Source organism: Archocentrus centrarchus, chromosome 24 (assembly GCF_007364275.1).
Source record: "Archocentrus centrarchus isolate MPI-CPG fArcCen1 chromosome 24, fArcCen1, whole genome shotgun sequence".
Taxonomy (NCBI): Eukaryota; Metazoa; Chordata; class Actinopteri; order Cichliformes; family Cichlidae; genus Archocentrus; species Archocentrus centrarchus.
Window position 1 is genome coordinate 32,179,766 of NC_044369.1, and position 13,737 is coordinate 32,193,502.

The 13,737-nt window shown below is 39.5% G+C and overlaps 1 protein-coding gene across 2 annotated transcripts in view; it reads left to right on the forward strand.

Annotated features, from left to right (window-relative positions):
- The window catches only part of gopc (golgi-associated PDZ and coiled-coil motif containing), a 30,812-nt gene extending 18,464 nt beyond the window's left edge, over positions 1–12,348 (forward strand). For both annotated transcript variants that reach the window (XM_030722326.1, XM_030722327.1), the window contains 6 exons: positions 1,538–1,713; positions 4,614–4,779; positions 4,861–4,956; positions 8,443–8,607; positions 8,693–8,858; positions 10,168–12,348. In XM_030722326.1, coding sequence (XP_030578186.1) covers positions 1,538–1,713; positions 4,614–4,779; positions 4,861–4,956; positions 8,443–8,607; positions 8,693–8,858; positions 10,168–10,283 — 885 coding nt within the window. In that variant the 3' untranslated portion in view covers positions 10,284–12,348. The remainder of the gene's footprint in view (positions 1–1,537; positions 1,714–4,613; positions 4,780–4,860; positions 4,957–8,442; positions 8,608–8,692; positions 8,859–10,167) is intronic.
- The last annotated feature ends 1,389 nt before the right edge of the window (positions 12,349–13,737 follow it).

Below are 13,737 nucleotides of genomic sequence, written 5' to 3' on the forward strand. Positions count from 1 at the left end.
CATGGTGGTGATGTTGAGTTCACTCTCCAGGCTCTGTTGATTATCTTTTTGATGGAGACTTTCAGTCAGGCTCTGGCGAATGATTCGAATGGTTTTGTGATAAACTCATTGTCAACACACTTTTAAATATGTGACACTATGACATTTGTTTCTTAAGGCAGTCCTGTGTCTATGGTGTAGCTTCATCTGTCCACACATTAGCAGTTTTTATTGATAGATTGATCCTCCTTATCACCATGGAGTAAGTTGGTAGGAGAAACAGGAAAATGTGGCCTGATTGTGGGAGGGCATGTTATAGCTTCCTGAATTTTTTTGTATATTGTATTGTATTTCTTCCCCTGTTGTGGAATAGCAGTGTAATTTTTGGTGAAAGACCTGTGATAAAAATCATGACTTATACAACTTTTTTTTGTTCTTTAATTTGCCAGGTCTTTTTTGTTGTAAACACAAACTTCACCTGACTCTTTGTTTTACCTAAGTCTCGTATCTGTGGTAACCGCTTTACCCATCCACTAGCATGATTTGGGATGCTGTGATGGAGCCAGATCAGTTTATTTTATTCATTATATTTTCTTGCCGCCAGACAATGGCCAGAGGTTCACTGGGTGGCTGATAGCCTTAGGTCAAAGCTAACTTACTTTAGTTCTCATCATGACTGTCTTCCTTCTCTTTCTTGGTCAATCAGTGGTGTTTGTGCCAGCTTTTCTGGCTGGCTGCTCACAAGATGGTTTGATTAGTGTATTTCTGACATAATATATATTGTGACAGAAATATGTGCTTCAGCTATTCAGTAAATTTAAAAAATTAGGCGGTTTAAAGGAAAAAAACACACTTTCCAGTGTTCACCAGTCTTGGCAGGGATGGTAAGCTGCCAAACAGGAAGTGAAATCATATGTCAACAGTTTTATCTGTTGATACCAGACTTGGTTTATGAACTTTGCCCCTATTCTTAAGATTCCTAAACAGGCATAAATTAATCACTGGGGGATGTGCAAGAAGCACAAACAATATTTTTCTACTCACAACCTTTTATCATCCTCATATCAAGTGAGAAAGGTGAGGTCAGAAATTAATATCTCAGATATATTAATCTCAGAACCGTGAGACCACAGAGGACATAACAGTAATGATACCTACCAGTGAGCAACAGACATGAAAACCCCAAAAATAAGACCACCACTCATCAAACACTGTCATGCACTTTCTGGTGTCTGAAATTTGACATAGATCATATTAACAGTTGTACGAAAAGATCAGATAGACAAAGATAATGCAAGAATCCTCCATTTATTAGTGAGATCTGGTTTAACATTTCAGCTGTTAATTTCATCCCACTATAATCTTACCTTGGCTAGTTTTCTCATGGATATATTTCTGTAAATTACACAAAATTACAATAAGCAGAATCAATGTGAATGTAAAGTGAAGAAGCTTTTTTTTCATAGATAGATTTTTGTAAGGTTAAAATTGTCCACTGAATATTAATGAAATAAAATACATTCATATTTTATGTTTACAAGGGATATGCTTGTTCTAGGAGCAGGAGCTCGAGGCCAGTAAGAAGGAGAAATTAGCAGAGGTGAAGCTGGAGGCAGAAGCAAGACTATATAAGAAAGAAAACGAGGCACTTCGCAGGCACATGGCAGTACTGCAGGCTGAAGTCTATGGAGCCAGACTGGCTGCTAAATACTTGGATAAGGAACTTGCTGGCAGGTAAGAAGTTAAAGCCCCACCATCTCTAGTTTCAAGTTTTCTAAGACTACATTATAACAGAATATTATGATAACTTCTGCAATAACCAGCTAGTGTAATAATTAGGAAGTGATGCACACAAAAACGTGTAACTGCTACAGACCACATGCAGTGCAAGTGTCCACTGATGTGAGAAGAGCAGAAGTGAGGCTCAGTTTAGTCTGTTATGAAGATGATAACTATGATATTGTTATTATAATACATTTTTACTTTTTTATTTAATTGTATTTTAGTGGTTGACACATTCAACTAACAAGTGAAAGATCCTTGGTTTGGTTCCAGGAAGAGAGACAAATCCATTGGGTGTTTCGTCAGTTAAGACATTCAGCATAAAAATCTGCTAAATAAAATGGCTAACTGCTGTGGCAACCCCTTGTGAATAAGGGAGCAGACAAAAGAAGCTTTTATTTTATCCACTACATGAAGTGCTTCAGATGTAGAAGCATGAAAAACTTCGCCCTCGGCCATTACTTCTAATTCCACTAAAGGCGTAGGCGTAACTGTTATGTGATTGAACGTAGTTATGGGGTGTCAGAGAAATACCTATATACCGCAAAATCCTGCAATATAGTGAAAGCTCCATCAAACAGAAGTAGTAATATTTTTTTTAAAAATCCGCGATACTGTGAAGCCGCAATAAGTGAACCGCGATATAGCGAGGACAAAAAAAGACTGGGAAAGTTGTTTAATACCATAAATAATCCCCCGACTAAACATTAGGTTAATTGGCAACATTGCAGTCACATGCCCAGGGATAAAAAGTATTTCAAAGGCTCTTAGTCCTTAAGCTGAAAAAGGAGAGAGATTTAATCATTCCTGGCACACAATTTCATAAAAACGTTCAGTGAATACAGCCCATCACCAGGAAAGCTTGTATCTAGTAAGTGATTGATGGAATACTCAGGATAAAAATGCAGATCTCAGATTCTAATTATTTTAGTGTCTTTCCACTATTATCAGTATTTTTCTGTTTGACCTATTTGCTAGCAATAATTTTTCATGAGGATGTAGAATACATTTAGAAGTGAATTTAGTTTAATTAAAGGTTAGCACTGTCGCAGCAAGAAGGGCTTGGGTTTGAATTTACCTTTTGCCTGGAGAGTGTCATTGTGGAATTTCTTCAGGTGGACTGGCTTCCTCCCACAGTCCCAAGACATACAATTTTAAGATTACCGTCAGACAACTTCACAAATTTACAGTGCATAACAACATAGTATACTCATGGTAGCACTTCTGACCTTTCACTGTGGAATACTCTGGGGCATATCCTAGCTTCAGTCACCAGCAGTGATCATGTGGTCAGTTTACCACAGAGGTTTTCTGTCAGCACAAGTGAGGACCACATTAAAATTGTAGTAGCACGTGTTCACAGCAGGACTTCCACTTAGTGTAACAAGTGTGTCAGGAGCAGTGGAAGTAGTACAGTCATTAAAAAAGTTAACAATAAAGGACACACATAATCCTTTTTTATCCTAATAAATGTCTCGTTGAGATTAAAATATTTGTTTCGTGAGAGACCTAGCCAAGAGGGTAGATTATAAAAGGTTTAAATACAAGTAAAGAAACAAATACACCTGACACATGGTACAAGAGTGTGAACACATCTGTATTAAATACAGTAACATATTAAACACAAGAGCAACTTCAAGAGCAATCACATTGAAGACAACTATTTTCTCAGTCCTTTAAAATAGAGTTGATCTTCCCCATCAAATCAAAGTTGCTACCTGAGTTCCATGACTTTCATGCCATAGTAACTAGTTCTGACAATTTCAGGTCCTTCGGTTGATTATTCCAGGAAAAAGGGGAAGTACACATAAAAGTGTATTTTCCTAATTCTGTTCTGAGACTGGAGGACAAGTATATTTGTAGAGTTCTGCAAGTATTGCCATACTGATTATGTGTATTGTACATGTATAAGTGATTTTTCATCTTACAGATTTTTCAGTAAGATTTTACCAGAAAACATACTGACCGTAGTTAAATCCAGAGATGTATAAAGTACTGGAGTAGAGGAGTGGAGTAGAAGTACAAGTACTATATCAAAAAATTGACTTGAGTAAAAGTTGAAGTGTTCCTTCAACACCATACTCAAGTGGAAGTACAGAAGTACTCAATTTTTTTGGTACTTAAGTATTGCAAGTAGAAGTATTTCAAAAATTGCTACTCAAGTACCGAAAGTACAAGTACAAGTAAAAGTACAAGTACTGTGTATATTAAAGAAAGGCAGTCAAAAGTTTGATTATCATTGTTTATATTATTTCAAACATTTGAAAGGCACAATGTATTTGGCTGAAGCTGGAGTACAATGATAAAAGGCCATACAAGTGTTTACAAAAAAAACAAACACAAATAAAACATCTCAAAAGGCCAGAGGGGCAGTCCACAGAGCAGCTAAAAGACAAACCTGGACAAGGTGTTCCTGGGACGACATCCATCTCGATATCGGACAGTAAGCTGACGCGTTCTGTCCTCAATACTTGCAAGCAACAGCGCAAAAGGCGGAGACGAAGCCTGCGTTTTTTTTATAGGCTTGATCGCTCAAATCGCCCAATGATGAGCCAGCTTCATAAACCGTGACAGCGCCATCTACCGCTCTGGCATTGATACTATGACTTGGGGATGATTAATAACGTTTTCATAATAGTAACGAGTAACGATTCAGCACGTGAAAAATGTATCGGAGTAAAAGTATTAAATTAATCAAAAATATATAGTGGAGTAAAAGTGAAAGTAGGGGAAAAAATATGTACTCCAATAAAGTACAGATACTGCATTTTAGTACTTAAGTACAGTACTTAAGTAGTTTTACTTCGTTACTATACATCTCTGGTTAAATCTTTCCTTGGTTTGCCTTCCAGGGTGCAGCAGATCCAGTTACTGGGTCGGGACATGAAAGGACCAGCACATGACAAGCTTTGGAATCAACTGGAGGCAGAAATTCACCTTCACCGCCATAAGACTGTTATCCGAGCGTGTAGAGGTCGAAGTGACCCTAAGAGACCTCTTCCCTCTCCTGTGGGACATGTGAGTATAAAACTACAAAGTAGTGAAAACTATTGGTGCCTTTAGTTCTGCTTCCAAAGTCGTTTTGCTGTGTAATTACAGGACCCAGACATGCTGAAGAAAACACAGGGAGTTGGCCCTATCAGAAAGGTTGTGCTGGTCAAAGAGGATCACGAGGGGCTAGGAATCTCAATTACAGTAAGAAGTCTCATTATGTGATCTATTTAGCCAGAAGTTGGTCATGTTTGGATTAGGGATGTGCCAATCCGATATTCAGTATCGTATCGGTCCAATCCTAACCGAAATTACTGGATCGGATACGGGAAGGAATAAAAAAATGCAATCCGAACCATTAAATAGAGTTTCACCCACATTAGCTGCATTACAGTTCTCCGTTGTCTTCTTCTTCTTGTGGGTTTGCGATTGACCAAACCAGCTTAGAGCTGCATTACCACCACCTACTGGAATGGCGTGGGCATCAGGAGTCAGAAAAAAAATCCTTAGATTCTAAAAGTTCTCCGTTGCTGTGACGGATTCCCTTTAACACTAAGTGGATCATCGCTGGCATGTTTTTCCACGCCTCCACTGCTCTCTTCTGTTTTTTTTGTTGTGCTCGCTGTGCTGAGAATTTCAGCTGTTGTTTTTTTCCTCTACGTCAGCTCCCACAACGGATCACTATAACCACAGTTTGCTAGGGAGCACCTCCATTAGCACTAGCGATCGTTCAGTACCTGAAGGACCCCTTCCACGTCAAAATAATTTTTATACTTTAATCCCTGATTAGTGACTAAATATAGACCTGCAGTAGAAATGTATTTGGGATAATGCTTGTGAATATAAAGCATTACAAGATACCGCTCACGCAGCCCCCAGTTTTTCAACATAAACACTGGTAACACAACAACAGCAGTCAGCTGTTTTACATGCAGTCTGTCTGCACAAGCGCAAAGAGGCAGAAACGGTTCCGGAGATGGTGAGCTCAGATGGAGTGGAAGGAAGTGTTTTCTAGCATCCAAAAGAAGCTTTTTTTCCCTGTAACCACCGTTACACCTTTACTGGGAAACAGCTGGGGGTCCTTCATCAACCACCTGACCATCAAGTGAAGAAAAAGAGAACTTTGTAGCTGGTCCATCCACCCTGTTTGTTTCACACAGGGAAAAAACTGCAGTACAGAAGTTAAAATATGCAGATGAACTGTTAATACGAAAAAAGTATTTCTTATCCAGTTACTTGTGTAATCCATGGAATAATCGATAGAATACTTGATTACAAAATAATCGATAGTTGCATCGCTAATGAAATTTGCAACATACCATAAACCACTGCATCACCTTCCAACATAGGAGCAACAGGATTCAGGTGATAGAGTGATTGTTGTGTGAGAGACTGTTGACTTATATAAAATGTATCCAGGCATTTAAAAAACAATTGTAATTGTTTTAAAAACAACTTGTCCCTGAGCCAGAGTGGACACTGTACCTTTTTCTGGCTGAGGACCATGGCCTCAGACTTGGATGTGCTAATTCTCATGCTAGCTGCTTCACACTCACACAATAGAACCACATCATCCACAAAAATCAGAGATGACATTCTGAGGCCACAAAGGCTGAAGCCTTCCGCCACTTTGCTACACCTAGAAATTCTGTCCTTAAAAATTATGAACAGATTGGTGACACCAAGTCCACAAAACACATGTAACCTGGACAGACAAACTCCCATGTACACTCGAATGTCCTTGAGATGATAAAGAGCTGGTCCAGTGTTCCGCAACAGGACAAAAAAAAGGCATTGTTCTTCTTGAATCTGAGGTTTGACTAACAGATGGACCCTTGCTAGGGAGGCTGGTGAGGCCCGAGCCGTGTTCTGCTTGTCCTGCCAGTACCCGTCAGCTGCCTCTGGAGTCCCACTGGCCAACCAGGTTCAATAGGACTCCTCCTTCAGCTTGATGGCTCCCTTCACCTCTGGTTTGAGACAGGCATCAACAGGTGGTTGATCTGAGCAGCAGCCTCAACAATGACCTAATGTCCTCATCCTCCATCAGAATGCTTTTGAAGTTCTGCCGGAGGTGGGAGTTGAAGATCTTATGGACTGGGGCCTCTGCCAGGTGAGCCCAGCGCACCCTCACTATACGTTTAGGGTGCACTAGGTTTGTCCAGCATGCTGTGAGGTAGTGATCAGTTGACAGCTCAGCTCCTCTCTTCACCCGAGTGTCCAGCCGCAGATCTGATGATACGATTACGAAATCAATCATCGACCTGTGACCTAGGCGCACGGAAACAACCCTCTCGTCTAGCGGTGAAAACTCCAATGTACAGGCAGTAAGCCAAGAGGATACAAGAATACCCCGTCCCAGCTTGCTGCTTCTCACTGAGGGCAACTTCAAACTGGAACAGAGTCCAGCCCCTCTCCAGGAGACTGGTTCTAAAACCTAGGCTGTGCATTGAGGTGAGCCCGACTATATCTAGTCAGTATCTCTCAACCTCATGCACTAGCTCAGGCTCCTTCCCTACCAGAGAGGTGACCAGTGGGATAGATTCACCAGGGTCTATGCCCTTGGCCACTGCCTGACACACAATGCACTTGACTCCTACGACCCGTCCTACGGGTGGTGAGCCTACAGGAGGGTGGGCCATTGTCTCCTCTGCGGCCGCGGCAGACGCTCTCCCTCGAGCTCCCTCCGCAGGCCTGGCTCGGGGCGGAGCCCCAGTAACACTATCCCAGGCAGGGTAAACAGTTCCCTTATCGTATATTCCATAGGGGTCCAGGCCTAAACCATTAATGCAATACTTTTGTTAAATTTCTCGAGTTGAAGCTGAAAGTCTGAATGTTTAATTTAAAATCCTCTGTAGTGGCAGATTACACCCCAAAAAACTAATTGACTCAAAACCATATTCCTCTAACTTTTATTGATGTTAATAATCATGAAACAATGAATAAGAATTGTTTTATTTTATTATAATTGCACATGTAGTCAGATTATTGAAATTGTGTTCATTTTATTATATTCGTAAGGTTTTGTCTTGCCATTATTTCTTTCTTTCTTTTTTAAATTTCACTAATGTGATTGTTCATCACATTAGTGAAATTATGTTGGTCAAATGTCACTGTCAAAGTTCAGAGTGAATTCACCAAGTTATTCTTGGTCGTGAGTTTCGAATTCATTATGAAAAACAAAATCAGACAAACATCTACTTGGATAAAGTTATGAAGTGGTAACATGTTATACCCAGTTTAAAAAGTTTCACCATAACAACCACAAACACCGTACAGAAATAAATTATGTAAGAGTTCTTTTTATGGTACCCAGGTTCTCTGAACTAGACACCTCTTCATTATGTGGGCAAAAATATTAATAGAAACTCAGATCAGCTTGACATTTAAAGTTTGATAATCTGGGGTACATAACTTGTATTTACACATTTTTTTTTTAATGTCATATCATTAATAATCCGTCTGTTTTACAGTCCACTTCCCGGGCAAAGGGCACAGTTTAAATAGCAAATTGTGTGGTATCAATTTTAAAAATGGAAGCTAACCTGAACTGTTGCCATCGAAAAGCGCTATTACAACACAAAAATCTGATAATACTGTTCATCTGTTTCCTTAGGACCTAGCATTAAAGCTGCTTTCAGCTAATTCCATTCTGCTGCCCTGACATTTTTCTGATAAGTCTCTTCTCTTCAGGGTGGGAAGGAGCATGGCGTTCCCATTCTAATTTCAGAGATCCATCCAGGTCAGCCTGCCGACAGATGTGGAGGTCTGCATGTCGGAGATGCCGTCCTTGCTGTTAATAGTATCAATTTGCGAGATGCCAAACATAAGGAAGCCGTCACCATTCTGTCTCAGCAGGTAGTACAGACATGCACACACACACGCTTACTGCATAACACTGTTTGTGTTTCATCAAAGAGGAAATTCTTGGTGTCTCTGTCAGCGAGGACAGATAGAGTTTGAGGTCGTGTATGTGGCTCCAGAAGTGGACAGTGATGATGAGAATGTGGAGTATGAGGATGACAGTGGCCATCGCTACCGACTCTACCTGGATGAGCTGGATGAGAGCAGCACGGCACCACCTAGCAACAGTTCAGCATCACTTCAAGGTAAGTTGTCAAAATGTATTTTCATCACTAACAATCAATCAATGAAAGAGCTTTTAGAATGCTTAAATGCAGGTTTTGTTCCTTCCTGAAAGCATAAAAAAAATTGTTTGCTGCTTGTAATTATGTAATAATATGTATTGTCAGTTGCTGGGTTTGTTTCTCAAATCTTCACAACAGAGGGTGCGAGTGCTAACATGGCTTTTAGTTAGATGCCAGTTATAAGAAGAGGGTGTAAGTTAGAAACTTGGATTTTCACTGTTAAAACACACTTAGCTGTTTTTCTGCTTTTTATTGTTTTCATTACTTTTGTTTCATCTGCAAGACTGCTGATAAAACATTTCCTCTTTGCATGTAATACTAGGTTAGTCGCTTGCTCCCAGCTCCACTAGGAAATACTGAATTGGGTGGAATAGAACTGCCTCAGGGAACCAGATGGATTAGCTGAGCTGTTTGTCTGGATAATGTCGATGAGAAACTCCACAAACATACAGTGTTAATGTAGTTGTTTTATTGAATTAGGTTATTAACGAGTGCTCTAAAGAATAACAAAGTATTTGAAATTGGGCAACATAGTCTGGGGCCTTTTTGTTTGGAGTTTGCATCTTCTTCTCATGTCTATGTGGGTTCTCTCCAGGTACTCCAGCTTCCTTCCACAGTCCAAAGACACACATGGGGTTCGGTTAATTGGTGATTCCCAGTTGGACATAGGTGTGAATGTGAATGTGAGTGTGAGAGGTTGTCTGTGTTAGCCCTGTGACAGACCACATCCACACTCACATTCACACTCTCATTCACACCTATGGACAATTTAGAGTGGCCAGTTAACCTAAGCCCACTGACAGCATGTCTTTGTGACTGTGGGAGGAAACCGGGGTACCCGGAGGAAACCCACACAGACACACGGAGAACATGCAAACTCCACACAGAGAGAGAGAGAGGCCTGGGCCAAGGTGGAATCAAACCCAGGCCTTCCAGATGGTATTCTGTGAGGCAGCAGTGCTAACCACCGCGTCACTGTGCTGCCTGAGATATTTTTATATTCAAGACTTTAAAAGTGGGATGTAATTTTGATCACATGTGGTCACTAAATATAAAGAACACATTCATAGATTTTCCCATACTTTAAATACATTTCTTTGGAATCTAAAGAGCTGAAAACTGGATATCAGGAAGCGTTAAGTATGTCCCACTACCTATAGCTGCTGATTGAATCAAGCCTACAAATCAATATTCAGCCAGGTTGCTTTGTAATCAATGTAGGACATGAGTTTGCTTATTGTCTGAATCGGAATCTGTGTCCACCCTTTAGCTCTGGAGAAGATGTCACTGAGCAATGAACCAGAGAATGGAGATACTGGGATATCCAGTGAGCCACCTTCAGACGAAACCCCTTCGAAACCTCTAGAAACTGCCTGCTCTTCCTAGAAGCTTGTAAAAAGAATGTAAGAAGAATGTGGAGACATGAAAAAAGCTGAAGCAAAATTCAGTGACAATCCTAGGGACAAGGGAAAGGGAACACATACATCCTATTTTCCTTTTCTCGGAGTGATGTAATTTGCAGGGGTTTTTCTGGTCATGCAACCTTGGTTTGGGGTTAAAAGTACTTATTGTTAAAGCAGTGGTATCCACAGAGGGGCGTGACACTGGACACTGATAAACTTGGGTATCTAAATTTCTGAAGACAAGTGAGAATTAACAGAATAACTGTAGGAGCAATAACCACAGATGATAGACCACCGAGCTGTCATGGAGGTTTGTGACTTTGGTGAGAGGTTACTCTTACTGAAAATATTGATTTTGAGGAGGCACTTGTTTTGCTTTATTTTGTATAGTTACCCATGTTATCAGAGCATAGCCTAGAAATGAAAAAAATTTGTTTTTGTTTTTTACAAAAAGAGGAAAATTCTGTTGCCCTCGTTCTCAGATCTAAGTCAGTGTAAAACAAAAACATTCATGCTCATTAAAATGAGATGTTCAATTAAAAAAAATATTTAAATTTGAAAAAACTTGTGAAATATTGTTTGGAAAAATGTCCTGTGTTGCATTAACACTACATTGTTTTAGAAGGTTGATATGTGTTTGGTTGGTGTTTGCTCAACAACTTTATTAGACCACCACCTATTTTAAGGTTTATGCCACAGGTTCCCTAAATTAACAGTATTGCTAATTAGGTTAAATGCAAGCAGTATATGCAAGCTCTTTGACTGTAATATTTTAAATGCTAATAAATAGTTGTTGTTATCCATGATTTTTCAAATTTATTGTTTTACAAGAAAGTTGAAAAAAATAGTAGAGCACATTTTTGTTTTTTAATTAAGATGCCAAACTGAACAGAGAAATCAGTTTTAGTGGTTGAATGTTATGCTTAGTTCTTAGGGAAGTCTTAATCTGGGTATTAAAAACATGAATTCAGTTAATTTAGCCTTTGGTAGTTTTTAAACATTTTTGACCGATTTTGAAATATTTGGGTTTTTTTGTTTTTATTACAGGTGGTTTAATAAATTTGTTACGCACTGTGTATGTACACACACACACACACACACACACACACACACACACACCATCAATTTCATTTGTTACACCTTGCTAGCACCAGGTTGGACCACCTTTTCCTATTAGAACTACCTTAATTCTTTATGGCACAGTTTCAACCAGGTGCTGGAAACATTTCTCAGATTTTGGTCCATGTTAACATTTGTCTGCTCTCATCCATGATGTGAATATCCCATCCCACTACATCCCAAAGGTGCTCTATTATCTCATCTGAGAAAGTACATCTCAGTCTTTTGCTTTTATTGTAACCTAATTTAATACCACATTAATAATAATCATCCATATAGTGACTATTATAATGTAGAATTAACAGTGTACATAGAAAAAACAAAACATGACATAAAAACAGATCTCAAGATTAAATACTTAAAATCACTGAGTGACCACATTTTACAATAATAAAATGAATAAAACCGATAACCGAAGGGCACCTTTAAAATGGGAAACAAAGGGTTAGTGGGTTAGGCTTAGTGGACACAGCAGAGCTACAACCATAGGCATACATATTTAGAGAAGTCCAAACTGATGACTGATACGGGGACAGCATCAGTCACCAAAATACCACGGCACACATGAATTTTTCAGAACCTGGCAAACAACAAACCATGAGATGTAAACAGGAGCGTTCTCCACAAGGTTACCAAAGCAGTTTGGTAGGTAGCTACGGTCACACACAGTTGCAGGAATGTTGGCAAAAGTGGACAGGTGGAAGTGCTTTAGTTTCCTCTGCAGCTGGAGAAAGGGACACCTCAAAAGCAATTTGTGCATTGTCATGGGAATGTGCTTGTATTTGGTGATGCAGAAAATGTATGAATGTTATTATACTGGATTCTAAGCTGCTTCTACGTCTCTTTTACACTGGTGGAACTACACCTACTAGAACACAGAATACACACCAAGAATACCTGTTCAATCAATAAAATAATTTTTACTTTGATGTACTGACAAAGTGATTTCCACATTTCCTTCACTAGGCTGTGGGACAGTAACATTTAATGTTTTGAAGACCAAGAATAGGTGGAGCACCAGACGGTTGTGACACCTTGAATTCCTCCAATCAGAAATAAGCCAGAAATAAGTCTTACTACTCACCGTGCACATGCTCAGTTTATCTTTTTACTGACAAAATGAGAAACATTTAAAAGTCCCAGAAAATATTATCTACACAAATCCTTTTCTTGAGGTAAAAGTTTTACTTTTCTTTCACAGGTATTTTCTGGATACTGTTCAAACAGGCACTGTTGGAATCACTGTTATGTAAGCTAAAAGTAGACATGGGTAGCATGTGTCTAAGCCGCAGTAAAGCTAGTTCACATTGAGGGAAAACAGAACCGGTGATAGTGGGACAGTTGTAAAACCCTATTACAACTGTCCCTGAGCCAAGTTGTCAGTGACTTTCATTTTTATTTTACAGAATTGTGAAACACATACAGTTGTGTTCAAAATAATAGCAGTCCAACATGAGTATCCAGATCAATCAAAATTTTTTGGCAGAAATCCTATTGCTACATGGCAAACAATTTACCAGTAGGTGTAGCAGAGTCATAGAAAACCAACATCCCCAACATTCATGATATGCATACTCCTGAGTCTGTGTAATTAATTGAAAGGGGTGTGTTCAAAATAATAGCAGTGTAAAGTCCGATCAGTGAGGTCATTCATTCTGTGAAAAAACAGGCATCTATCAAGTGGTCCTTATTTAAGGATGAAGCCAACACATGTTGTGCAGGCATTCCTCACTGAAAACCTGAGAAAAATGGGCCGTTCCAGACATTGTTCAAAAGAAAAGCGTTTTTTAAAATGTTGAATTAAAAAGGAGAAAACCTATAAAGTGCAGAAAATGAATGGCTGCACAGCTAAAATGATCTTCAGTGCTCTAAAATGGAAAGTAAAGCGAGAGAGAAAGGGCCGAAAACGGAAGACTACCGTTCAAATGGATCGAAGAATACCCAGGATGGCAAAGACTCAGCCAATGATCAGCTCCAGGGTGATCAGAGACAGTCTGATGTTACCTGTGAGTACTGTGACAATTACAAGATGCCTGTATGAGGCTAATCTGCCAGCAAGAAGCCCCCATAAAGTCCCAAATTTAAAAAAAAAAAAAAGGCATGTGCTGAAGAGGTGGCAATTTGCCAAAGAACACATCGTCTGCCAAGTAGAGAAATGTAGAAACATTTTGTGGACTGATGAAAGTAAGATTGTTCTTTTTGGGTCCAAGGGCCCCAGACAGTTTGTCAGATGACCTCCAAGCACTGAATTCAAGCCATAGTATGCTCTGAAGACAGGGAAGTGTGATGGTGCAAACATCACAATATTCGAATGTTTC